This window comes from Lepisma saccharinum, chromosome 1, assembly GCF_977018435.1.
Source record: "Lepisma saccharinum chromosome 1, izLepSacc3.1, whole genome shotgun sequence".
Taxonomy (NCBI): domain Eukaryota; kingdom Metazoa; phylum Arthropoda; class Insecta; order Zygentoma; family Lepismatidae; genus Lepisma; species Lepisma saccharinum.
In genome coordinates, this window is record NC_139229.1 from 152,961,263 (window position 1) to 152,987,834 (window position 26,572).

The 26,572-nt window shown below is 37.4% G+C and overlaps 1 protein-coding gene across 2 annotated transcripts; it reads left to right on the plus strand.

The window, feature by feature from the left end:
* LOC145989694 (membrane protein FAM174) lies at nt 1-26,572 on the plus strand. Of its 2 annotated transcripts, XR_014441886.1 has the most exons (4): nt 1-685; nt 21,626-21,786; nt 23,645-23,766; nt 25,729-26,572. XR_014441886.1 is itself a non-coding variant. In XM_083124925.1 (3 exons), the coding sequence occupies exons 1-2, from the start codon at nt 264-266 to the stop codon at nt 21,765-21,767; spliced, it is 564 nt and encodes a 187-aa protein (XP_082981051.1). In that variant the 5' UTR covers nt 1-263; the 3' UTR covers nt 21,768-21,786; nt 25,729-26,572. The 2 variants fall into 2 exon arrangements, 1 of the variants encoding a protein (XP_082981051.1); XM_083124925.1 differs by lacking the exon at nt 23,645-23,766.

Here is a 26,572-nt window from a genome sequence, read left to right on the forward strand (position 1 = left end):
GTAGATGTGTAATCTGTGATGTGATGTGTACGTAAGTCGCACGGTGATTCAATGACTGTAAACTCGCGTTTAGTGTTTTGATATGTTTTACATTTAAGATATACATACACGTTCTAAAAACGATGCGTTAACTTGCAGTGATTAGTTGCATATGTATCTTTACTTATCTTAGAAGAACACATGAAGCAATGTGCATGATAGTGGTAACCAGCTGAATAATTCTTGTACTACTGGACAAGTTCTGCTGCCTCTAATTGAGCAGTATGTTAAAAAGTTTTCATGTATTCGTGCTAATTTATTTAGTACCAGTAGTACTTGTGACTTGTCTTGCAGTAGAAGCATTTCATGGGGAATCACTTGTTCAAGGGCGAAATATATTACCAGGAGCGAGATTATTACTGTCCTTTCGGCCCCGTAGAAGTGAATCGAATACAACAATAACGAACAAGTTGCAACAAAGACAAAATGGAAACGAAAAGACATCATCAGGTGATCCACAAGGAAAATATAATGCAACCGGTGAAGCTGAAGTAAAGTCTGAAAATAATTCTGCTGTGAATAGTACCTTAAATAACTTTGTGGGAAAGTTATCTAGAGTGAACTCTGGTGCCGTGCTGCGGGGCTTCTATGTTTTTGTTGGACTGAGTGTAATAGTTGTTGCATATTTTGTTGTTAGGGCTGTGAGGTAAGTGCGTGGTACTTGTTTACTATCCTTCGGACACATTTATTTATTTTGGTACTTGTTTACTATCCTTTGGACAGATTTCGTACATAGTCCCACGAACCATTTCCGGTAAGGTTAGGTTAGGTAGAGCCACGCATAGGTTACAATAGTTAAAAATAGGTTTCGAAAAAATATTCGTAGCCCCACACACCATTCTCGCATAGCCCCACGAACCATTGACACATAGCTCCACAGGTGTCCGAAGGATAGTAAACATTTACCTTTTTTTTTACAGAAAAAACTACTTACTGTAATAAGTTCCTGTAGCATTGTCGAACATCGGGAAGGTGTTTTGTGTGATGTGGGAATGTTTCATAGCTGAAATTCATGTTCTTCCTTGAAAATTAATTCTCCGAGAGAATAGCGTTTGGTGCGTACACCATCACATGTCGTCTTCTTCTTCTTCTTCATGCATCACTCGTCGTGATTGTGTTTTGTTCATGTTGATTGGGTATCCAGTGTTTCGAACTGTCTGCGTTTGCAACGAGAGTTTGAAGCATGAAACTAGATTTAGAAGGATGGCGTGTCGCTAGCCCCACGAACCATTGGCACGTGGTTAGGTTAGGCAAAGATAGTTAAAATTTGGTGTCGTGTTAGTATCAGGATCTAGAAATTGGAAATAATTGCGAACCATTGACGCTAGCCCCACGAACCATTGGTGCTAGCCCCACGAACCATTGGCACGTGGTTAGGTTAGTTCAGTTAGGTTAGGAAACATAGTTAAAATTTGGTGTCATGTTAGTATCAGGATCTAGAAATTGGAAATAATTGCGAACCATTGACGCTAGCCCCACAAACCATTGGCGCTTGCCCCTCGAACCATTGGCGCTAGCCCCACGAACCATTGGCACGTGGTTAGTTAGTTCAGTTAGGTTAGGAAACATAGTTAAAATTTGGGTCGTGGTAGTTTCAGGAATATATATATTTGGTTGTGAAACAAATCGACAGTTTCTATTCTGAAAAGTAATGCCTTATTTTCGCTTATTTTGTAATTTCTAGATGTTTACCACTTATTCCAGGATGGATAGCCCGAAAAACGATTCACGGATAGTGCCACAAAAGATTACAATTTTCTTCGTAAAAGAACGCGAAAAAAAAATGGAAAAGAAATAGATCTGATGAACTTTGTTCACGGTCATTTCTTGGGTTCCGAAGTTTGAAACACTGCATAACAATTGAAAATCGAGGAAAGACAAGCCCGACGCGTCATTATGTAGGAAGGTGTAGGCGTGTGTGAGGCAAGTGGAAAGGCTAGGAGAAAGAAGTACTGGTAATGTGAAAAATTGCTCTTACTTTCATCAAAACAACGTTAATACACCTTCAGGAATGTTCCACGAAGGAGATACGTAAGTACAAATGTCAAAAATTTGACAAAAGACAAGCACGACACGCGGTTATGTAGGAAGGTGTACTCGCCATATTGTGTCTCAGGCAAGCGAAAAGGCCTACCAGAAAGACGTACTGGTAATGTGCAAAATTGCTCTTACTTTCATCAAAACAACGTTGATACATCTTCAGGAATGTTTCGCGAAGCAGATACATAAGTACGAAGGTCAAAAATTGACGAAACGAAAAATTAGAGGTGTCCGAAGGATAGTAAATGTTTACCGGAATGGAAACCGTCAATACTACCACGACACCAAATTTTAACTATGTTTGCCTGACCTACCCACACGTCAATGGTTTGTGGGGCTAGCGTCAATGGTTTGCAATTATTTTGCAAGTTCTAGATCCTGATACTACCACGACACGAAATTTTAACTATCTTTGCCTAACGTAACCAAAACTAACCTAAGCACACGTCAATGGTTAGTGGGGCTAGCGCCAATGGTTCATGGAGCTAGTGTCAATGGTTCGTAATTATTTTGCAATTTCTAGACGTTTCCGACAAATTTTAACTTCAGATTCGTCATTAGCAGGCCTCAATTAGTAAGTATGTCAAATATAAAGAAAATCGGAGAGGGGTCCAGTCATCTTCAGTCATACACTCGTTAATTTTAGCATTGATACTTACCTATTCTGCATTGTGGAAGGTTCTTTAAGGTGAAGTTATGCATTTTTCCATAAAATATTGTCAACTTTTCATAGTATGAGTCATTATTTGTCTTCCTTGTTCCACTTGGGTAACAGACAATATGGCATTCACTCATCATGGATCGTCGTGCTTGTGTTTTGTTGATTTGGAGTGGGTATGTAGTGTTTCAACCTTCTTCACCAAAAAATACCTACTTTTGTGTACATTATGTCATCACAAACCATTGACAGATAGTCCCAAAAAACCATTCACAATAGCCCCACAAACCATTGACGGCTAGCCCCCAAAATTATTCACGATAGCCCCACGGACCATTTCCGGCAAGGTTATTTTAGGTAAGCATAGTTAAAAAAAAAAAAAAAGAAATTCTCGTTTTTGGGGCTATCCGTCAATGGTTCGTGGGGCTATCGTAAATGATTTGACGACATAATGAACACGAAAGTAGGTATTTTTCAGTTAAGAAGGTTGAAAACTTGCATACCCACTCCAAATCGACAAAACACATGCGCGATGATCCACAGCTGTGCACGCCATATTGTATGTTCCGCAAACGAAGAAAGGAACCAAAAGAATTACTTGTAATGTTAAAAAATTAATGTTATTTTTGTGTAAAAAGCATAATGGCACCTTCAACTATGTTCCGCAATATATAATTGGTAAGTACGAACCATTCGAAACACAAAATATCCAATTTTAATGTGTGTCCGATATAACAGTCATGTACCATGTTTTTTGTAGGTTTGAGTATGTCATAATACATGCCACAACAACTCGCATGCCTGTGTACATTACATTTTTCACTTTAAAGGAGCTATTCTGCTAGCAGCATGTTCATCTGGGCAATTTTTGCAAGCAACATTTTCACAAAATAATATTTTCTAGAACTTTGAGCCTTTCTGTAAATTCGATTCTCTAAGCCTCAGACTTACTTCGACATTCACGTTACATCGAAAATTGTTTTTATGTGCTTGTAAGAACCACAAACTACAAGAGAAATAATTCTACAATGCAAGCAGTATGTAAATACAAGAAAAATTACTGATCTTTGCATGTGTGTGCTAGAGTATTCACAAAAAAGTTTGTTTTGATATTAAATGGAGTTCAGTATAGGTACAAGTGGATATCTGCCTTTTCAAAATGCTTAGCTATTTAATAAAATGCTAAATACTGAAGAAACATTATGAATTCAATATTTTTGATTTTCTTTCCTTGGTCTCTGGCTTGTTAGTTCCCTTTCTGACAGTTGATACGGTGCAGTTCGCCTTTTACATATACCATACATATGGACAATATATTTCTTAAATTGGTGATGTCAATCAAAGAGAATGGGATGTAAAGAGAGAAGAAAGTGCCTAAACTCACAATGGAAACTTTTCAGCAGCCGGCTTACAAGACAGCCAATTAGCAATGAGAAATTTATACAAAACCGGACAATCAGGAACAAGCAGAGATTATGCTGTAGCCCCCGAACTACTGCGGTTACCATAGCAATGCCGGAAGCAACGTTCTTTGCATAAACGCTATTCCATTTTTACGTCGCAACATGCATATATATATATATATATATATATATATTTGGTAAAAATCCATGGTGAAATTTATTTATTGAGAACATTTCAGATACAGCATAGGTGGCCATTTTGCACTTTAATTGTCAACAATGAAAATGCATTAATAATAATAATAATTAAAAGTAACAAAATAACACAAAAGTGAATAGCAAATTAACAAAAAATTAGTAAAAAATCACTATTTGATATTATTGACAAACATTTCTTCTAATAGAAGACCAAAATGCAAACTCAGAGGAAAATATATTGATTCTTGATGAGAGATCATTGTATTGTGTGGCAAGTCTGTAAAAGAAAGAGCTTTTTTGAATTTCTAGTCTAGTCTCTTGAATAAATTGTGGCAGAGTTACATTAGTGATCTGATGAATAATCTGGGCTTCTCTGATGGTGTTGAGTTCTAATACTGTTGACTTGTAACCAGGAGAAGTCGTGGGTGGAGGCTTATTACAGTGCTTCGGATTCTATCTTAAAAAGTGTAATTCGCTTTTTTGTCTCTCTTTGCACCAAAGCGTCTAGTTGGTTACACGGTGCTATACTGAGTCGTCTAGTTCGTTGATTTGGAGTCAAGTAGTGTATTTGGTGTGTGCACTATGTTGTCGGTCGATGTATGGTCACGTGGTGAGTGCTAACTAATCAGATAAATGTTTAACCCTTAGTTCGCCGCCGTAACACATATGTTACAAAAAAAGTATGTCCCTTGTAGCCGCTGTAACACATATGTTACAAACAGCTTTAGATACAATTATTGAGGGTTTGCCACACTTATATTTGTATATTGAGGTTGAAACACTGACAGTTCGTTCGGGAACATGTTTTGCAATCGTGTTTCGAAAATTTCAAATTCCCCCCCCCCCTCCTTTCTCGGAATATGTCACGTGTTTGGGCTCACCCAAACACGCGTTCGCTCTTCAGTTGACAGACACAATAAATGCTTGGTATTTACGATGCTGTTTTCCTCCAAGCTTCCAACGCTGTGATTTAGTGCTGATAAGGCACACATTCTTCTTTGTGTTTAGACCTGGTGATCAAGCTGAAGTAGTGGCGGGGGGGGGGGGGGTGGTAGGGCAAGGAGAGAGGGGATTGGATGAGGTTTGGCGGTGTCAGCTTTCTGTCGACTCTATGTTAGAAACGCAATGAAGCTTGACGATAGCCAGAGGCCAGAAGCATGAGTCTAAAGCGTGCGTCTATCCAGAAGTATAGACAAAACAAACGATTGCAAAGGCTCCCTTCCCTCCTCTGTTAGGACTAACAAAGGCATCACCATAAACAGTTCGTATCATATAACAGCTCATGGATTTCCCTAAGGCACAATCGTTTCCTTCCGGACATATTTCCACAAAGAGCCGAGTCAACAGGGAAGAGAGATTCACAGTAGCTACACAAGATGCAAGTGCGAATGAAAAAAAGCAAAAGTTCCGGTTTTCTCCCCAAAGTAGCTGGAGAAGAGGGGGCAAAGTCCACATTTTTATGTTTTTTTCATTGAAATTCGGGGGATGCAGCCCCCGCCCGTAACCCCCCCGCGGTTGGGGCATCCAAATTTTACATGGTTGCATGCACCGATGTATTGCCTGCAAAACAAAAGTCATCCGAAGTAGATTGGTCCCATAGTGCCAGAGTTATTACGATTTTTCTCCATTATGTATACAAATTCAAATTTCCCGCTGAAAGCCTCGGGGACACTGAGCTTACTTTCGTCAGACCGCGCGGCGTACCAAGGGTTAAAGCAGCAGACAGTCATTTGTTGAATCTTCTGAACTTGAACACCACTTTCCGTCTATTTGGTTGAACATCATTTCCTTGCACCACCCTGACACTGGAATACACCTGCACTACACAGTGTGTCAAAAAGTGCAGCGAACTAGATGGGGCTATAGATCGACCACAAGGAAGAAAAACCTTGGAACGAAAAGTCCCCACGCACTTTTCCCTTCTTCCCTCCACCTCGGCCCATAAGGAAGCATGGTCCACTCTCCCCCTCCCTAACTCGCGGGGGTACGGTGCACAGGAGTCGCGGGTCTGCGCAGGTCGTTTGGCTCGTGGTTCCACTATAGTAGGTTCAGTCAAAATTAGCCTATCTGAGCATAAAATGGGCTTAAACCTCGAATTTTGGCACAGAACGATATGGTCTTACTTTGGACCAGTACTTTTTTCTAGGAAGAAAGGTTCCAGAACTCGCCAAAAACATTGTTATTGTGTTCATCATAAGAACTACCTAGCACAGCGGTTCTTGATCTTTCCTAGACTGCTGACCCCCTTCAGAGATGACTTGCCCACGCGGACCCCCAAGAATTAACTCAAAGTTTAAATGAACGCACACATTTTATTTTTATTTGCATTGTATTGTAATGTTAATTGTAGCAATTACATTCAATTAATCAAAAGTATATAAAATACAATTTTTGTATTAATAATGAATACTAACAAGAGATGACACAACACTACTTGTTAATCTTATTTCCTGTAAGAGGGATGATGCTTCATTTCATTGACAAGTTGTGATATATCGGGCTTAATGGTAGAAACCTGAACCCTAGGTTCTGAATCTACTTTTTCTAAACTGTTCCTGTACTTGTTTTTAAGATAGATGAGAGCAGAGAATGATTTTTCACATAAGTAGGTTGTTACGAAAGGTATTAATACTTTCATGGCCTTCTTTGATAGTCCAGGAAAATCATCCTGTAAGTAAGCCCAAAAGTTTGCAAGTGTCTTTTCTATGAACTGCATTTTCAGAACACCGTCTGTTGTTACCTCCATGAGTTGGTCTTCTGTTTCTGTAAGCCCTTCTACAGGGAGGTTATTTCAGTTGTTCACCACGAGCATGTCGACTGCCTAGCGCCGCCTTCATGCAACAGGTCCCGGCAAATTGCGTTACAGGAAGTCCGTAACAGAAACAGCTTGGTTTGTAATGTTTTCACAATTACAGTTACAATTACAATTGAAATAAGCACGCACCTTGTCGCAAGGATGCTGGAAAAGGTGTCCTCCCAAATACAAATATTTCTGGCACCTTATTTCTGACATCTAATCTTAGATTAGACATCGCTGGTTTATCCTCAGTTGACAGAAATGGAAGACAGCATACCGGCTAATAAAGCAAACCGAAAGCATAAAATGATATTTATAAGTAATAATAATGACGATCACTAACCCCCACACCCCCTATACGCCTTCATGGCGTCGTGCTATGCACAGGGGAACACTTTACCTTTTTTTTTTACCTTTTTTACCTTTTTTTTACTAACCTCCTGTGTTATAAGAGATGTTGAAAATGAACTCCATCAACAGCAATAGTTCGTTTTCACGTAATTATCGTACATAAAAACTCTTTGTCAAGACTATATTTGTTTAGCGGAATAACTAATGAATGAATAACAATTAACACACAATAAAGCACTAGCACGCCAACTCAATAACAGTATAAACAACACGCATACTGATAAACGCAAACAGAAGTGAACATGAGCTTAGACTCACTACGTCTGGTAGCCGACAGGGATGCTAACCATTTTCCGGGCAATGTCCCTAAAGACGTAGTCAAAAACTCCCTACAACTGACCAAATGTCCTTACGCCAAGTAAAGCGACTAAAAAAATCAACCCCTCATGAGCATGCAAAACAAGATAAAATATACACATTTACTTACCAAATCTTTCTGCTCGGTACTTCCACAATTAATGAAGGAGCGAATTTACAATACAGGACCCCTCCCCGATTTTTGTATTATTTCGCATACTCACTAATTGAGGCCTCCTAATCACGAATTTGAAGTTAAAATTTGGGGGTCACCTGTAGAAATTGCAAAATAAGTGAAATTGAGTGGGTGGTCCCCAATCGGCACGATTGCTCATTATTTACTGAAAGATTTTGTGTTTCCAATACTTAAGAAACGAAATATACATTCCTGATATTACTACGACCCCAAATTTTAACTTTGTTTGCCTATCCTAACCTTACCGTGAATGGTTCGTGAGGCTATCCGTCAATGGTTTGTGGGGTTACCCGTGCATGGTTTTTCGACCCCAAATTTTAATTATGTTTGCCTTACACAACTTAACCTAACCTTAACGAGAATGGTCAGTGTAGTTATCCATGAATGGTTTTGTGCTAATTGTGATAGCGAACCAATAAAAAAAAAATCGTAGCAATTTAACGGGAAACGTTCATCATCGAAGATGCCATTTTCGTATCCTGCAATTTTACGATCAATGCACTGTTGCCAAACTTACCTGTAATCAAATCAATCCACATTACACATGTTCTTCTACATTATGTTTTTCACTGTCACTGTTGGGCAATATACCGAAATCCATAAGTTTATTAATTATCCCATGCCCATCCTCCTGCACACTCCACCTAAAAATCTGTACAACATTAACAACTTTTTTTACTGTGCTCTTCTGCCAATCTTACACGATCCATGCTCTCCAATAATGAAATCAACAGTGTGGCAATGCTGTAGACAGCGTAACTAATTGCGAACGTCAATTGTTCATATCAAAAAATATGGCTACCATACTTGTATACGGAGAATCATTGCGAGAAATGAAAAGCTTATTTTACAACCTTTTGACCTCACCCCAACATGTTAACTTGAGATAAATCATCACGACTAATTATTTCGTGAATATAAGATGTAGCATAGAAATTACAGAAGGGTCCGGTATTGTAAATTCTTGCCTTAATGAATAATAGGGGTGTGCGGGACAGAATTTTTTGGGTCGGGATGGGATAGGGACAGAATGTTTTTTAACCTTTTGGATTCCAAGCGTCTCAATCGAGATACCTAAAAGTAAGCCTCACGGTTTCAAGCGTTTCGATCGAGATGCTGTGTCAAGGTCGTATTTTCTTTTCTTCATGAAAATGGAGGTGAAAAGGCGGTAAAAGGGGCTTCTCTTTTGCGTCTCTTTTCAAGAGAAAATATAAATTTCAAACATTTCAACAATTTTTTAAAATAATTTTTGGGGGTTTTCTCCTTTCACCCTCCATATATACGACAAATTTGCATAAATTTTGCATTTTGACATTTTTCCGGGGGGGGGGGGACCATTTATTTTTTAAGAAAAGTACTTTTGAGGGATTTCCCCCTTTCCCCCTCCATATGTACGCCAAATGTGCATAAATTATATATCATCTGAATCTGTGATTTATTCTGCGTACAACGGTATATAGTTCATATCTCCAGGGCAAATAGTCTCTGAGCTAAAGTCATTTCAAAGTACCGCTGCATTTTGAAGCTTGAATCAGTGGCGTGCCGACCATTCCTTTTGGGGGGTACAACTCAAGTTACATTGGTCATATGATAATAATGCAAATATTTTTGTGTTCCTTACATGTCAGTGATCATTTCCATGTGCATGTCGACAATGTCATGTACTTTTTTTCGGGGGAGCGGGAGGGGGGCGAAACCCCATTTTTTTAAAAAAAAAGATTTTCAGGGGATTTCCCCCTTTTGCCCCTCCATATATACGCCGAATTTGCATAAATTTCATATAGTCTGAATCTCTGGTTCATTCCGCGTACAACGGTATATCACTCATCTCTCTAGGGCAATTAGTCTCCAATCTACACTCATTTAATTGAAACTCTGCATTTTACTCAAAATCGGCTCGGGACCTTGAGGCTTACCTGTGAAAATGGCCTTGGGACTCAAAAGGTTAAATCCTGACATTCGGGACGAAAAATTTTTCAATTTACGCACATTTGTGGGATGGGAAATATTCGAAATTTCCCGAAGCTCTGGAAATATCGAATTCTACACGTCATTTTCACTTTAAGTGATTGTTTTTGCATTTCTAGAATAAAAACTTACAATTTCCGATAAGTTCCAGAAACTTACAATGTAGAAAACGTCGAGAATTTTGAAAGTGACCATTCGGTATTTCCCGACTGCTCGGGATCCCGAAAAGTCAGGAAGTCATTTCCCGAAGTTGGGGTCGGGACGGGAAATATTTTTCCCGATCCCGGTCCCAACTTTTCGGGATCCCGCACACCCCTAATGAATAACGTTGAGTCATTTGCTGTTGATTGTTATTTGAAGTCATACATGCTGCTGCTGTGAAGAGATAGATGTTGGTTGGTGATGCTGTATTTCCTGAAGCCTTGAACAATTCTGGTCCCATTTTATTTCTCTTTTTTGTTTTTGTATCACTTAACATTGAAAATATTATTTCCGTTTCCACTTTAGAATGTGGCAATGTTAGCACTATTTTCGCGAGAGTGGAAATGTTTTCAAAATAGAACTTGCCTTGAAAGTTCTTGGTAACCGATAACATGTTCAAAAATTCTGATGGAGATTTGTTAGTTAGTTCTTTTTTTCTCCTCCTCGCTAAACTAATCCATTCATTCCAAACCGAGCACAAAGAAAGTGCAACTGACTGGCGAGTAAGCTTTGCACCTTTGCTCAATAAAATGTTATTTTCCAAGATTGAAAAAAGTCCCTACGTTTTCCCTCATTTGACAAATCTGTCCCTACGTGGGCGAAATATAGTGAAAAGTCCCTATGCATAGGGACATGTCCCTACGGTTGGCATCACTGACGACAGGTGTCGCATTCGCGCCCTCCCGCGGCTGAGAATTCCCCCGATAAGCCGACGGCACTCTCGCGACAACTGAGGATAAAGTAGCGATGTCTAATCTAAGATTAGATGTCAGAAATAAGGTACCAGAAATATTTGTATTTGGGAGGACACCTTTTCCAGCATCCTTGCGACAAGGTATTTGCTTATTTCAATTGTAATTGTAACTGTAATTTTGAAATGTGGAAACATTACAAAACAAGCTGTTTCTGTTACGGACTTCCTGTAAGTCAATTTGCCGGTACCTGTTGTATGAAGGCGCCGCTAAGCGGCCGACACGCTCACGGTAAACGACTGAAATAACCTCCCTGTACTTCATGCTGGGTAGCTGAAAATGGATCCCTGATCCAATTTTTGCTTGCATCAGGCACAGGAAAATATTATCTGAAGGACTGTTGCAAGTGTTTCAAATGTTGTGTGAAGAGTGACTTGTTGTTCTCTGACAACTCTTCTTCCGTGGAACGAAGAAAATTTGAGAAGTTTGGAAAGATCTCCTCATATTTTCCATTCAGTATACGGTGACACCAAAACTGACTGTAACTTTTTGATCATTGCTTCGATCTTGTCTTCAACTAATAAGACTGTTAGTTTTTCTCCTTGCAGATTATTTAAATGGATGAAGATATCTGATAAGTATGCTAACTTGACCAGCCAGAAAAAATCATTCGAATGATCGCTGAGATGAAATTGCTTATCCAAGAGATATATTCTTATTTTGTCTCTCAATTCCCAGAATCGAGACAAAACTTTATCTTGTGACGGCCAGCGAACTTCATAGTGAAGTAAAAGTTGATGATATTCACTGTCCATTTCTTTGCAGAGCTGCTCAAAAAGTCTTGAATTCAGTGACTTGCTTTTTATGAAATTGACAGTTTTCACTGATTCATTTAAGGTCTGTTGAAGCTCTTCTGGTATCTTCTTGGCCACTAGCGCATCCCTGTGTTTTTTTTTTTTTTGCTTTTTTTTTCCAGAAATTATTGTATATTATCACCTCAAATGCTTGTGAGGTTCTAAGATTGTCAGATTTTTTTGGAAAACTTGAAAAAAAAAAGTCTTAGCAGAGCTTGTAATATTAAAAATAATGGATGTGTACAAGTCATAGTGGTTTTTTTCAGGCTGTTTTCCTCAAATCATGCTAGAAATGTAATTTTAACAGAAACAAAAAGCATAGTTGTACAAAGCTTATAATTTTGAAATGTGGAGCACTTTCGTTATCAGGCACCTTATGTGGGGGAAACCATAGTGGCACATCATAGTTTCAACTGTGATGATCAATTGATACAATAAATTTTTGCATGACTAAGCATTACAAAGGAGAATTTAGTACATTTTATTGAAATGTCGTTAATTGTGGTATAATTAAATGGGAAGACTCTTTAAATAATTTTTCTCATTTCTCATCATAATGGGTTGCTGGCCTATGCAAGATAAATGTTTTTTTGTCTGATTTGGACCTCTATACCCATGTTAGTCATGCACCTTCACGATCTACCAGAATTTCAGTTTTTTTCTTACTTTTTTTTCAGGGTGTAGGGTACTAGAGTAAATACAGTCCAAATGAATACTTTCATATTTTGATTATTTTTGACCTTTGAATGGACTATAGTTTTGATCTTTGTGCATGAAACTTCCAAGAGCATTATGTACTTGCACTATAATTTGACAATAAAATTATCAAAATATGATGCATGATTTTGGAGGAGCATGAGTTGAGAGTGGATGGGCAGAGAGTGATAAGTCATTTATTTAGTGGCCATGATAACTGTTGTAAATTAGAATCATTTATGTAATATTATTTCTGCAGCTAGAGAAAATTGAGCAAAATAGGACAATGTGTTTCAAGATGATGAATGAAAAACTCATTTTCCCAATGTTGGAGGCTCTATGCTACGGCCTACATTTTCGGATGAAAAGGAATTAAACTGAGGTCATTTTACAGATTTCATTGGTCCGCAATTTTGCAATAAAACTTTTAAAATAATATTTCATATCTTTGGAGAGGAATGGTGGTAAAATCACAATCCTTGTATTTATGATAAAGTGTTTATGCTCGTATTTGACTAGGATGAATTTAATAGATTAAAAAAAAACAAGTCTCACTTGAGCTTTAAGTTCTTAATAAACATTCTGTAATATAGTGTGTGTTTTAGGAAGGGTGGGATAAGTCGCCAATTTTGGGACCACGGTAACTGCAGCAAATTTAATGTTTTTAGCTAAAATTAATCACAACTAGATTCACCTCGAGTATGATTGTGTTTTGCATTTGCATTTGTTCAAAGCATTTCAAGATTGTACATAAATGAAAATGGATTTTTCACATGCTGAGGTAGATTCCAAATTCTGATGATACTTTCAAATGCCTAAACTACATTTTTGAGATTAAGAGAGGAAACTCTTTCAAGAATTTTATGGCATCACTTAAGCTATAGTTTGACAATAAATGTTTTGAAATATAGTGCATGTTTGGGGAGTATTAGGACCAAATTGGGGGTCACTACTGTTTTGACCATGGAAAAATGCCATTTTCATAGCAGCCAGATATTTTGGAGGATGTATAAGGTATTCCATTTGGACGAAATCAGACAGACAATTAAATATGGCAAACTTATAATTTGGCATGGTTCATATGTGAAGGAGATATTTATGCTTGAAACATCCAGAAAAATATTGGGAAACCCAACTGTGATCAAACTGTATTGAAGCAGATTTAAAACATTGTGTTGCATAGTATTTTTGGATTATTTAATGGTCTGTGGCATATGAAGTAAATGAAATAAGAAATATGTTTGTAGCTCTAGCATAATTAATTCCAACTTTGGCACAACACTGCATTCACAAAATGATTTGTTTCATAAACTGAAGTTTAGAATGGACTAATACAGTAAAACCTCGTTAATCTGGACTAATGGGGGATAAGTTGACCGGTGTAACGAAAGTCCGGATTAACTGAAATAACCTAAAAGAACCGTAGAAAGTGCATTAAAACTCCGTTTGTAGCATCAAAACACATTTATTATTGTGTATTTAAAGGGCATAGGCCTAAATACACTATACAGTGCGGTAAAATGTAAAGCAATAGACATACAATGCAATTCTAGCCACATTTAAAACCTTGCATTCTGCTTTTTTTCCTTTTGCGTGTCTGGGTTAAGCAAAGTTCGGATTAACGAGGTATTACTGTACTAAAAAATGTGGTGCATCTTGAAAGACATGTACTTTAACATGCTTAAATTTGTGTATCCTTGCATGGGGAAGAAAGTACCAAACCTGATTAATAAAATTAGAAGTCTCACTGTAAGAGAATTAGTTACTGCTTTTTTTTCTGGGAAGAATGGTTCCGGCACTATTCAAGTTTGTTTTGTTATGTTGTTAACACTTGTTCATGGCCGTATTTAAAGGGGAGTTTAGGGTTCAACCCCCCCCCCCCCAAAAAAAAAACTTCTGGCATGTTGGATTAATGAAAGTTCTGAAACCAAAATTGCAGCCTACCTGCAGCCTCACTTCTGCTGTCCTCTTTCCAGTGCTGTTCCTGGATATGAGTGAAAATTCCTCCCTTGTGATTGCCCCAAAATTCCCGTTCCAAATTTTAAATTTCCTGTTCGATAAGGGCTTAAATCCCTCTTTATAAGAGTTCAAACCTAGGATCTCCAGCTTCGTAGTGTGTTATGTTCACTATCCTTCACTCAACGGTTGATTAAGAGTGTTGGAAAGTGGGATCGAACTGGTCCATAGAACCCCCCCCCCCCTCCTCGAATTGACATTGTTTATTGCAAGTTACGAAATAGGAGAACGTTTGTTAGTTTTATTGTTAATATCTGAAATAAAGTCCAGTTAGTATTCAAACAGAAAAACCAAATAAAAACGGTGTTAGATCGAAAAATTGAGGCTACATACAATACATGCACCAGGTAATGTTTTACCATTTAATCCGAAGAATAATTAGTTCCACAGTTTTCAAAATTCCAAAGATTAAGTTTTATGTGAATGGTCAAACAACATAAACTTTATGACTAAAATTTCTCTCATACTCTTAAAGTTTTTTTTTCTTGAGGTATCTAAAATTTAATAACAAAATATAATAACTGTGCATTTCAGTACACACTGCATGAAACATAATAAATAAATAAAAACAGTTGTGCTGCATATTCACACTTCTGATGGATAGAGTAGAAAAGTCTCCTCAAGAATATAAGGACAGCAATAAAAAATAATAATAATTCGTTTGAAATAAATTAGTTTATTATTATTTAATACTAATTATTATTATTATTATTTCTATTCAAATTTCTTCCGACGCCCATGGGAACAATTATGAGTGAACCCCCGCCCCCCTGAAAAATTTTCCTGCCTTCGGCCATGCGCTTGTTAAAGTGTTCATCATAACAACTACTCAAAATTGTGTTATGTTCACAAACAATCATGCATCCAAATACATATATATAGTCCACCTCTCTTTTGACGGGCATTTCCTGTAATCAAGGGGTCCCGGGTTCGATACCCAGTGGAGGCACATAGTGGTTCGGATTCCACTTTAAACTGTAGGTCCAGTCCTGATTAGCCTTACTGTGCACAAAGTGGACTTAAAACACCAACTCAAAACTTTACAAAACTCATAAAATAGACTGGGTCCTTTCCGGACCATGGTTCCATTTTGTTGCGTTTGTTGTATATACACCCTGTATATACACACACACACACATGTGTCTCTTGTTTGAGTGATTGATTTGGTATATTTTACTTCCCTTTTCTGCCACATTTTGCTAATCACGAAGATGAGTATGAGCGATGATGATCAAATTGATGAAAGGACATAACAAAGAATACCCATGCCTAGACCAGTATTCGAATCCGGGGCTTCTGGCATCGTAGTCATTTATCTTGTTAAAATAAAATGTTATTAGTCCTCACCTGTAATAAGGTGCCAGTATAGAGTACCGTTGTTGACTGGCAGAAATAAAAAAGTGCTGGTTATAACATATTTTGTAGCCCATCTTTTCCCCCTGGTAGTCTAGATTGTTGAATACACCAAAGTACGTGTCTCCTCAAGGAATGCAACCCTGAAAACTGATCACAAAGCAACAACATTGACTATTTCACCCTCCTGGATGAGTAGAATCAAACTGTTAGAGAAATATTTCACAACAGAATATTTTAACAGAAATGTGAAATCGTTTTAGTTTTTGATTTAGTCAACTATACCCTGACCCAATTATCTCTGGAGCAAGGCTGCACATAATATTAGAGAAGGGGAGGAAATCGAGTGTGCAGAGAGAAGCAGTACACACTCCTGCGAAGGCTGGTAACTGTAGTTGCTTCCCTCCTCCTTTCCACGCAATTCAGTTTTCTCTCACATGCTCACTGGTGGAGCTGTTTCACATCACTTCTTGCGCAAAGACTTAATTCTCGTTCGCCTGCTGGAACAGGGTATAAAGCAATACAGATTGAATGTTAACGATATATTACTACCAGGGATAAATGTATTTAATTTTTTAAAAAAACATTATTTTAAACATAACCTGAAAAAAACTGAAAAAACCTCCCGCGTTGTTTTTTTTGGAAGAAAAAAAACTGGCAAAATGATAACCCTGATTTCAACCAGTCCATATTATGATATATTAGCCCCGTTCAGTGAGCCAGACAACTTCAAGTCTGCTTGAAGATCTTGCATGTTTAGCGTTCGGCGGGCAGAAGTTGACGTCACGTCTTACCAGTGAAAGCATCCGGCCATTCAGATGGCTTACATCCATCTTGCAGCCGGAGGAAGTCAAGGAAAAGTTGGCTCGTTTCGTCTGCACAAGATCTTGCAGATATATGCGATTTGGGATATTGTGATTGCGGAGATGGCTATAGTTATACTTGGCGATGTCTGACAACATTCTTTGTACTCAAGACAAATAAATGATACTTTGAAAATGTTGACATATTGGTTTGAAGTGAGAGAAGTTTATTGTTTTATATGAAGACCATGTTCACTGAATATCTCGTTCAAAGCTTCAAAGAACGAAAAGCGTGACTTCGACACAAGATTTGAACAATACAATCTACTATAATGAATGCTAAGTATATATATATCCATAATGAGACCTAACGTGGGAACATTTTTTCTATTCACAACAATTATTTTGATTGAAATCTGGATATTATGAAGCTCAGGAGCTGAATATGAAAATGAACTCAACATTGATTTTAATTACTTAAATAGATATACCAAATTTACCCCCTTTCCGAGAATAGTAGCTAGTATTTTCATTCTTTCCCAAATATATTTGTTCTCCGTAATTTTCCCTTTTGCAGCTTGTATGCTAGTTGTTGCATCGACTAGTTTCATCCACAGACCGCGTGTGACTTTTTTGTCGTCCGGCGATTCAGCTAAGATGATATTAAGCCGGAAGTTGGTTCAGCACACATGGGGCTATAAGCCTATGGCATAGAAACCAAATTTTCCGTTGTCGGTTAGAAGAAGAAGAAAGTAAAATTGAATTTTTTTTTACCAAATTGGAAAATCATGGGCCCCTTCATTCGGCAGTGCCACGATGTAAATGGGCAAAATTGTACCTGCAGATTGCCTGCTTTGTTTGGCAGTATCATACAAAAAATCATACAAATATTCAAGTTACTTTCCGAGAAAAAAATATTTTCCAATGTGAAGTAAAAAATATAAGCTACATAAAAATTAATTTTCATCTTACCTTGAACCCACCTGGCTGCCGTGTAGGGTCACTTCCAGCCCCTCCTTCTATCAGGAATGGTATTTTCGGAAGCAGAGGTTTACCTTGCATTCTGGGCAACATAATGTTGTTTTTCTTATGTTTTTCTCTGTGCACAACCTGCACCTCTGCCTCCCAGAAGCTTCCATGGGCATGTGGAGGGCCTGTCTGGAGGTCCTGGAAGGATCCAGGTTCACTTGGGAGGGCCCGGTGGAGATTCCGCTCTTTCCCTCCTCCAAGAGGACACCTATTAGGGACAATCTGAAGTCCCTGTGTGACACGTTCATGTGGAACAGTCGGTACATCACATATGCATTCAGAACAGTCTTGACCAGTAAGTGCATAAACAGTTTATTGGTCCATTTTCGAGCCTGCCTTTGTGTGGAGTATGCACACGTCATCTGGTCTGATTTGTCAACATACCCCATGGACTTGTTATAGTTGACAACAATGGCAGGCTTGATAGCATTGCCATTGTTATCTATGAAATTTCCATCTATTGGTGATTGGTGGTGGATGCATATTTGTCAGCATGTATACTTCTCATTTGTCCTTCCAACAGGTCACTGTAAAACCTCCTTTCACAAAAGCACATCGTAAAATATTTTGTCCCAGTGAATTTGAACCCTCCCCCCCCCCCCCTGCTCGACTTAGCTGCCAGCCCATTATCACTGACATGTGATTAGGGAAAGCGGAAAATTATTTGTGTGCGTTCATTCCCTTGCTAGAGGAGCCTATGCATATCCCAGAAATGAGAAGAAAAAAAGGTGATTTTCGGAGAGCTGACCCCCTCCTCCCATATAATCGAAATGATATTTAACCTTGCTCATTGTTCGTCACATACCTCATGACTCATGCAGAACTCAAAACATGTATATCCGAACATAATCAGAGTCACAGTATGTCCAAAAAGTCAGATACTGCACACAAAAGCACCTTGTCACCTATAGGTGACAATCCATCGTTGGCGTAAATACCGGCTGTCACCTATAGGTGACGGGTCGTCGTTTAAGGGTTAACACACATGCAGGGTATTGTCACTGCATTTTTCTTCCTAAAATACCCTGGATTTAATTCACAATGTAGATTTCTAAAAAGACTGAATTGGAGTGAATATGTTTTGGTTAGTAAATTAGAAAGAAGCAAGAATTTCCTGAAAACTTGTGAAACCAGAAAAGTGCTACAGCGGAGTTTATATTTGTATGTGGTTTCTTACCATCAGGGAGGGAATCTATACCCCAAGTTCCATTAGAGTATGAGAACATGGTTGTCAAAACAAGTACTTCGTTTGAATTTCCATGCAATTTCCTTCATAACACTGACATTGTTGATCACAGAATACATACTCCCTTGCTTTTCATGTACCGATCCGAATATAGACTTCTCATCGTTCCTTTTTCAATAAAGATGCACTATATTTCATAAAGGAAAGGGAAAGAAAAGACACTAAATGTTCAATTTCTCACAGTGTACCAAATGCTTTCCTCACTTACACACATCCGCACCCAAATGTCAACCAACAAGAACAATTAACTTTTTAACAATCAAAGCACTCACCAATAACTTATTTCTTGTTTTCTTTAGTTAGTTACAAATAGTACAGTGAAGCTGAAAAACCTGCTTCACAGGCTGAGTTGCTTGCGTGTTGAACTCACAATTCTTCCTCCAAAGGTAAAGGGTGATTGGTATCTCAAAAATAAAAAAAAATGCACAAATTCGACGGAGGAATCCGAATTACTGGATCTCCATTCCTTTTACCTCCGTTAAGCTTCAGTCATCATGTTTTGCAGGTCAAAAGTGTGAAATTTCATGAAAATAGAGGGTGGACCAAAGTATCATGCATCTATGTTATGAATGTTTACAATATATATATATATAAACACATACACCAATATGTAATAATATATGTTTATCTTTGGTGAACATATTGTTTATTAACAAACTAAGAACTTTCTAACTACATTTTCTTAATGTGCCGTAAGATTTATTGTACAGTACATACCTGTCTGGATCATTCGGAATTCTGAAAAACTAATTTATCCAACCTTGAGATCTCGTTGATTTTCCCCGCAAATTAGACGAACTCGTAATTTACATTTACAAAGTATGGTGAGCTTTGAATTGCACTTCAACTGTTGCTGATCGTTTAAAAAAAAAAACAACATCAGAATAAACATTCAAACACCACTACAAACAAAAGTCAATGTTCGACCAATCGGAGTGAACATTGACGGTTACCCATCAAATTCAAACTTACACGCAACACCACCTTCAGTTGTTAACAGTTGAGCGCTACATTAGTTCATGATTTTCGGGGACCAGAATGAGATGCCTATAGTGTTGCTGAAGTCCCCAGGCTACACCCACTTCTCCCCCCCCCCTTTCCTAGCAGACGACTTAAGATTTCCATATTAGGGGCAGAGTTCCGCCTCTTTTGTATCCCATTCTCTTTGGTTTCAGTGTGTGGCACAGGTAACAATTCTGTAATTCCAATATTATCATGATACATACTCTTTTTCCTACAAGAATTGAATTCTTGTTTATTAACGATTGTTGAGATAATTTACTGCATATATTTTTTTTTTTGGTATAGATCGATTTTACCACCCTGCTTGTACATGCTTACTTGAGTGAGTAGGTTAGGCAGGTCAGGTTTGGTGATCTTTATATTATAATTATGCTCCTACATGCTTAGATGTTACTAATTATACATTTTAAGCAATTTAGATTCGATTGTCATAGTATTTTCACTTTCCTTCATTTCCTATACTTGCATGCAACTTTTTCCATGTGAAAAATATACCTCAGGCAGTGGGGAATCTCAAGTGTTGTCACTTGTACAACATATTTTTCAACACCAAATTCATTGCAGATTAATAGGCTACTTTGTATATCTTTAAAACACAGAAATGACTTTCTCTGAACTTCAATCTTTCTTCCATAATTGTTTCCAGTAGGAAATTTATTCAACATCTTCATGTACGTGTTGCAAAAATCATTACACAATCAGTGTGTGTCCCAATACTCCCACAGTATTTTTGTCAAACTATACTGATGCTTGCTACAATTAACAATATTCTCCTTTACACAGTTGAAAATACAGGGTGACAATTAATGAACTATATGAATTAAAACAGTCATAATTTCTGAACGGTTCGCGTAACGTCCAAACTGCATGGCTGGCCAGAGGGCATGATGGGAATTCGTATGCGTATGCGCACGCAACGTGTTGATGTCAGCCATTTGCAAGTGAAAATGTCCTGGAGGAGTATTTTGGGGACCGCATTCTGGCTCTGGGGTACCCAGAGGCCACTGGAAGGGGGCTATGTTAAGGACAAGGTGTACAGAAATAACCCCAAAATCATTGCCGAGCTGAAAACTGCCATTCAGGAGGTCATGGACAGCATCAACACTTCAGCGGGTCATGCAGAATTTTGCTGTTTGTCTGCCCCACATCATCGCCAGAGATGACAGACATATCGAACATGTCATAACCTAAATCCGAATGTCTGTAGTGCCGTTTACATGTGCAATATAGTTTGTGTACTACGTCGTTTGTCACTAATTTCCGTTTTATTTCATATAGTTCATTAATTGTCACCCTGTACATTCCAGTAACAATATTTGTACTGATTGTAACAATGAAAAACGATTGGATTTTAGAATATACGATTATAAGGTATGGACTATTAAATAAGCTACCATGACCCTTGATTTATCATCATCAAATTTTTAGTTTACATTATAAACATTTTTGTTTTCTTTCTATGATTAGACATCATTGAACTTTTTTGCCACTGTTGTCCTGTTACCTGAATGTACATGAGAATATGTCTTTTGGTAATGTAAATTCACCAATTACAGTGTTGTTAACTGATTTTGGAAAGTGAAGTTAATTATTCATGATGCTATGCTTCTGATGATGGACATCCGATTTTGTCCCAAGTTCACTTAGATTAGATATATTGACTCATTCATGCATTACAAATTGTAATTTGTTTGCCTATCTGCAGGTTGCGACGTCGAAGGACTAAAGTGAGAAAATATGGCATTGTTGCTAACAGGGAGGATTTAGAAATGACACCTCTAGGGGCAGATGAGGAGGAAGATGATAACACAGTATTTGATCTAAGCAACCACTCCTCCAGGCCATAAAAGGAGTGGTTTTATCTTGGTAAGTAGTGGCTGCATGTGTAACAAGAACACACATAGACTAATATTATTGTTATACTAAGGGTGCAGATTGAAAGGGAGAAATCCATGCCATTCCTTGCCAGTCAGTTTACTTCCATCTGATTCGTAGAATTTTGTCAGCACCAAGTTTCCACTGACCTGTAAAAGTCAGCAAAATTGATTTCTTTGTTGGGACGGGGGGGGGGGGGGGGGGGGCTTCCTGGTATTCGAAGCTGATAACATGTGTCACTTTCTCCCAACTGGCTTCTTTTTTTGGGGAACTTTTCACATGAAAGCATTACTGTATTTTTGTTTACCATACAGAGTTGCAGATGTTTGCTAAATCATTATGGAGTGGTGTGGAAAGTTATTGAAAAGTACCCAGAAAAGTTGGTTTGGTATGTGAGTGGGGACCAGCAGTTGTACTTGGAAGTATTTGACTGACTGTGGAAACAATATAATAAGAAATAAGTAATCTGTTGAATTCTTGTTTTAAATCCAGTTTATGCACAGAAAGGCTAATCGGGACTGAACCTACAGTTTAAAGTGGGATCCAAACCACTATGTGCCTCCACCGGGTATCGAACCTAGAACCCCTTGATTACAAGGTGACGACACTACCACTGCTCCATCGGGCAGGCCTAAGAAGTAATCTGGATTGAGCACAAGAGAACCTAAATAGCTCTAATTTTTTTAAAACTTTTTTCTCTCTAAATTTTATATAACTTGTCTATAACAACTAAAGAAAAAGAAAGGAAATGAAGCACTAACAGGAAGTCTGGGAAACATATCTTTGTCAAAAATTTATCATGATTGTCGAGTGCAAGTCCTAATCTGATTTTCCGGTTACTTCTTTTCTTTCACTCCATTATGGCTAATAATAAAAACCACATTCATGAAATTTTGCCAGTTTTGCTGTGCTGTTTATGCTTACTGTTTGTAATAGTAAAAAGACAAACCTTGTCTTCGATTAGAATACAGATGTTGAGTTTCATATTGAGATAGCCACTCTCTCTACATCAGACTTTCTTATCTGTCCGATGTCTTAGCGGTAATGCTGTCATCTTGTAGTTAAGGATTTACAGGTTTAATCTCCAGTGGAGTAATATTGGACACTAGCTTTGAATTCCACTTTATACTGTAGGTGAGGTAAAGTTCCTAATGTACATAGCACCATGCTATGAATGTGGAGGTTGGACCCCTTGGCCATTTTCGGAGGTAATGTGATCAGCACCATCCTCCACCCATCTTTACTGCCCAGGGTTGAACCCAGCTACCCATTTATTTGAGGCTGGGTGAACACCAGAGCTGATTCAGGGAAAAGGCCTGAAAAATCCCAACTTTATTTGAACCACCCTGGGAACCTGGGTCTCACATGTGGCAAGTTTCATTCTGATGACATACAAACTTAGATGTATTAGTATAAAGTGAAAATCAACTGGCAATGCTCACTGCACAAAGTAGATTAGAGACATAGGCCACAAACATCTCACAGTGCCAGTCATATTTGTTGCAGATTCAATCTGTTATGTTCTATGAAATATGACCTGTTCATTGAGCGTCAGTATTGCAAATAGATTTAAATATTAGCATCTTTGTATCTCATTTAATGAAAGTTATAATGCTACTGAAGAGAATATAGTCAAACTTTCTAAATTCTTTTTCTGCCTTTTTTCATGCATGTTTATGATCTATTAATATTCTCTGCAAGATGGCAAATAATGTTTAATGTAATTTTGTTTAATATTGTTAACCCCTAATTAGCTTTCTTGAGAAAAATACTATTGTGCACAAATAAGAAGACTAAATATTTAGTTAATTATTTTCTGTGTGTTAATAGAAACTTATTCTTATTGTAGTGGAATGTTTTAATTTGTGAAAAGTTGTTAAAGTTTACTACTCCCATCCTACGTTTATCTCAGTTTGAAGTTCTTTTCATGGTTCCTGTCTTTCATTCACACAGAGAAGTACCACTAAGCAGGTGAGAGACTTGCTTCATGTTTGTTGCTCAATTTATCTAATAGCCACCCCATGTAGAGTAGAGTGTATTTTAATATTTACAATAGTAGCAATGCTCTTTCCCCACGCCCCAAGATTGTGGATGCAGCCTTCCAAATCACCCCATTTCAATACGTTACTTGGACCCTGTTTAAACTGATCCGGAAAAAAGGTTCGTGGGCCATATTTAAATTCAGCCTGGAGAATGGTTCCTGGACGGTATTTCAATTTATTCAGGGAAAAAAGGTTCCTGGACCGAATTTAAATTCATCTGAAAAAAAGTTTTCTGGACTGTATTTAAACTGATTTGGAAAAAGGTTTCCTGGACCAAATTGAAATACTTTACAGATAAAAAGGTTCTTTACGGTCGAGAACTCATTTACCCTTGCTGATTTTCTCTCATGGACTGGAATTGAATTTATTTAAAATTCCTGGACCTTTAACAATCCTGCCTACGACCTCTTCGTTACAAGGTGACTATGTTACCACCTTGGGAAGAACCAAATCTGCCTTGGGAATCCGGAACCTTTGCATTTATGAAGTTTCCACAAATAACTTCCTGTGGCGTAGAGAGAAGGTTGGTTCTCCATTGACACCACTAGCTTGTAACCATCACATTGAAAGTTAATGGGATTGTATCAACCCATAAGTGTCCGTGACTGTACAAATGCCCACTCACAGACGGCTGGAAGGACTTCACCACAGAGAACCTGAAAAGCATATGGTAGTACAGTGCTTTAAAATATAACTTTTTTGCATTGGACAAATTATATATTTTTTATAATCAAAGAGTAGTATTCATTGCACTAAAAATAGAAACTTTTGTATACAAATTGCATCTAAAACCAGTTATTTCATAATAGTATTAATTAATAATTATGCCTATTAATTTATTATAATATTTTAAACATACTAAAATGGGGTTTATAAAGTACTAAATCTCTTTTTAGCACCTAAAAATCTGTTCCCTACTTATTAGGTAACATATATCACAATTTATAAATTAGTGGGCTTCAAACAAGAATTCATTATGACAAAATCTCTTCAGAGACTGGAAGTCATTATTCTTTGCCACAGAAAGTGGAATTAAACTTAAATATGCAGGGGGTGGGTGTCCTTTTGACAACCAAATTTGTGAATGTGTCTTATCTTTAGGGGTCATTTCTCCCTGTATTCCTTATTGAGAAATGAAGTCCCTGATCTGATTATGTAAGCACTGTGTTTATTTTTGTCACCAAGTAAATTGAAATTGTAGATTAGACATCATGCTCCTGTTTCACAATTTCCTCGAAGCACTGTGTCCTACATTTGCAGGTTTCACCTGACACATGACTCATTTGCCCAAATGTGTTTGCTGGCATCTGTAATTGTACCATGTTTCGACCCTTTTTTGTCTACTTTGACGAATTGTAACATTTTCATCACTGCAGTCATTAGTATCACTAATTTTCACGTTGAAATTTGCAATCCACTTTCCGATTCCCTTGTGTCACTAAAAACTAGATGCTTTGTCAGTGAAAAAAGAAGCACATTTGCTGACACTTTCCTAATTCACTGATTTCATTTACTTCTTACAGTACATTCTGACTGTTTTTCCGTTGCATGGTGGAGTTGGATTGATTTTCCCCTGTCGATTTTTTATGCTGATTTCTGCAGGATTGTGCAATTTTTCTGCAGAATGAGGCATGCTGGAATGGAGTACTCCATCCCTGTGGTAGTATAGTATCAACATCCTGATTTTCACCAAAAGTGGACTTTGATTGTTTTTCTCATGTACCTACTCTTCAAAATGGGTTTCTTTTGTATTACTAATTTTGATCTGTAGTTTGAATTTCCCATCCATCAACAATCATATATCCTTTGTGCAAATACATATCTTATGCTGTGAATTGGATGCAACTTTTTAAAATTATTTGAATTATCTTATTTCTTTTTTTTGTTTCAGGGTCTTCGTAAGACTGCTGCAATTTTAAAAGACTGGATCACATTACACCTTAGTTTCAGTCTGCTCTTCTTCACCTGAAGTTGCGTGGACAGATTTCATTTCTTGATGTCCATATACATCACTTTTCCTCGAAAAAAGGATTCCTATGTTGGCTTGCTGAAAAAAAAAGTACACTGTACCATACAGTTGAAGATTGCAAGCTTGCCTATAAAATATTAATAGATAATTTTTTGTCTTCAGTTTATTGTAAATATCTTGAAACTAAATGCTTAACTTGCATTCGCCAACCTAAACATATGGTAACTTTACAAAATGTGATCAAGCAAGTATATGTTATTTAGTGGTGGTATTTTGTCAAGATTTAACTGTGTAATATTTTTATAATTTATTGTAAAAAGAAAGATGCAAATAAGTGTATAATTGTCAAAATCATTACTTGAAATTTTTCCATGTTACAGGCAGCTTGTTACTTTTCTGAATTCATTTTATGGTGTCAAGTTATTCAGTTATTAATTTTAAACTTTTCACTCTTTTTTTTCCATTTTAAGATATATTAGTTGTTTATATAGTATAAATTGAATCCTGCATGTCATTATTTTCCCACAAAATGTGGGGCTCTTATTGTATACGCATTTACAGTGATAAAATGTTTATCTTTGAGGTGTGTAATTTTTTTTTCTTTTTAAAGTCCTCTCAGAAATAATGGTCAGTTAAATATCACCTTGCAATGAAAATTTTGTTGGTCATTGTCACATGTTGATTCTTACATAATTTATCAGAATTGGTTCATGTTAATGCATATTTATTGATTATACAACAAGATAAATATATTCTGTTTAATGAA

Excerpts from the sequence above, each read along its gene's own strand:
- LOC145989694 (XM_083124925.1), top strand. The coding sequence starts at position 264 with ATGTTAAAAAGTTTTCATGTATTCGTGCTAATTTATTTAGTACCAGTA. Across the intron at positions 686-21,625 it reads TTTGTTGTTAGGGCTGTGAG|GTTGCGACGTCGAAGGACTA; the intron begins GTAAGTGCGTGG and ends GCCTATCTGCAG.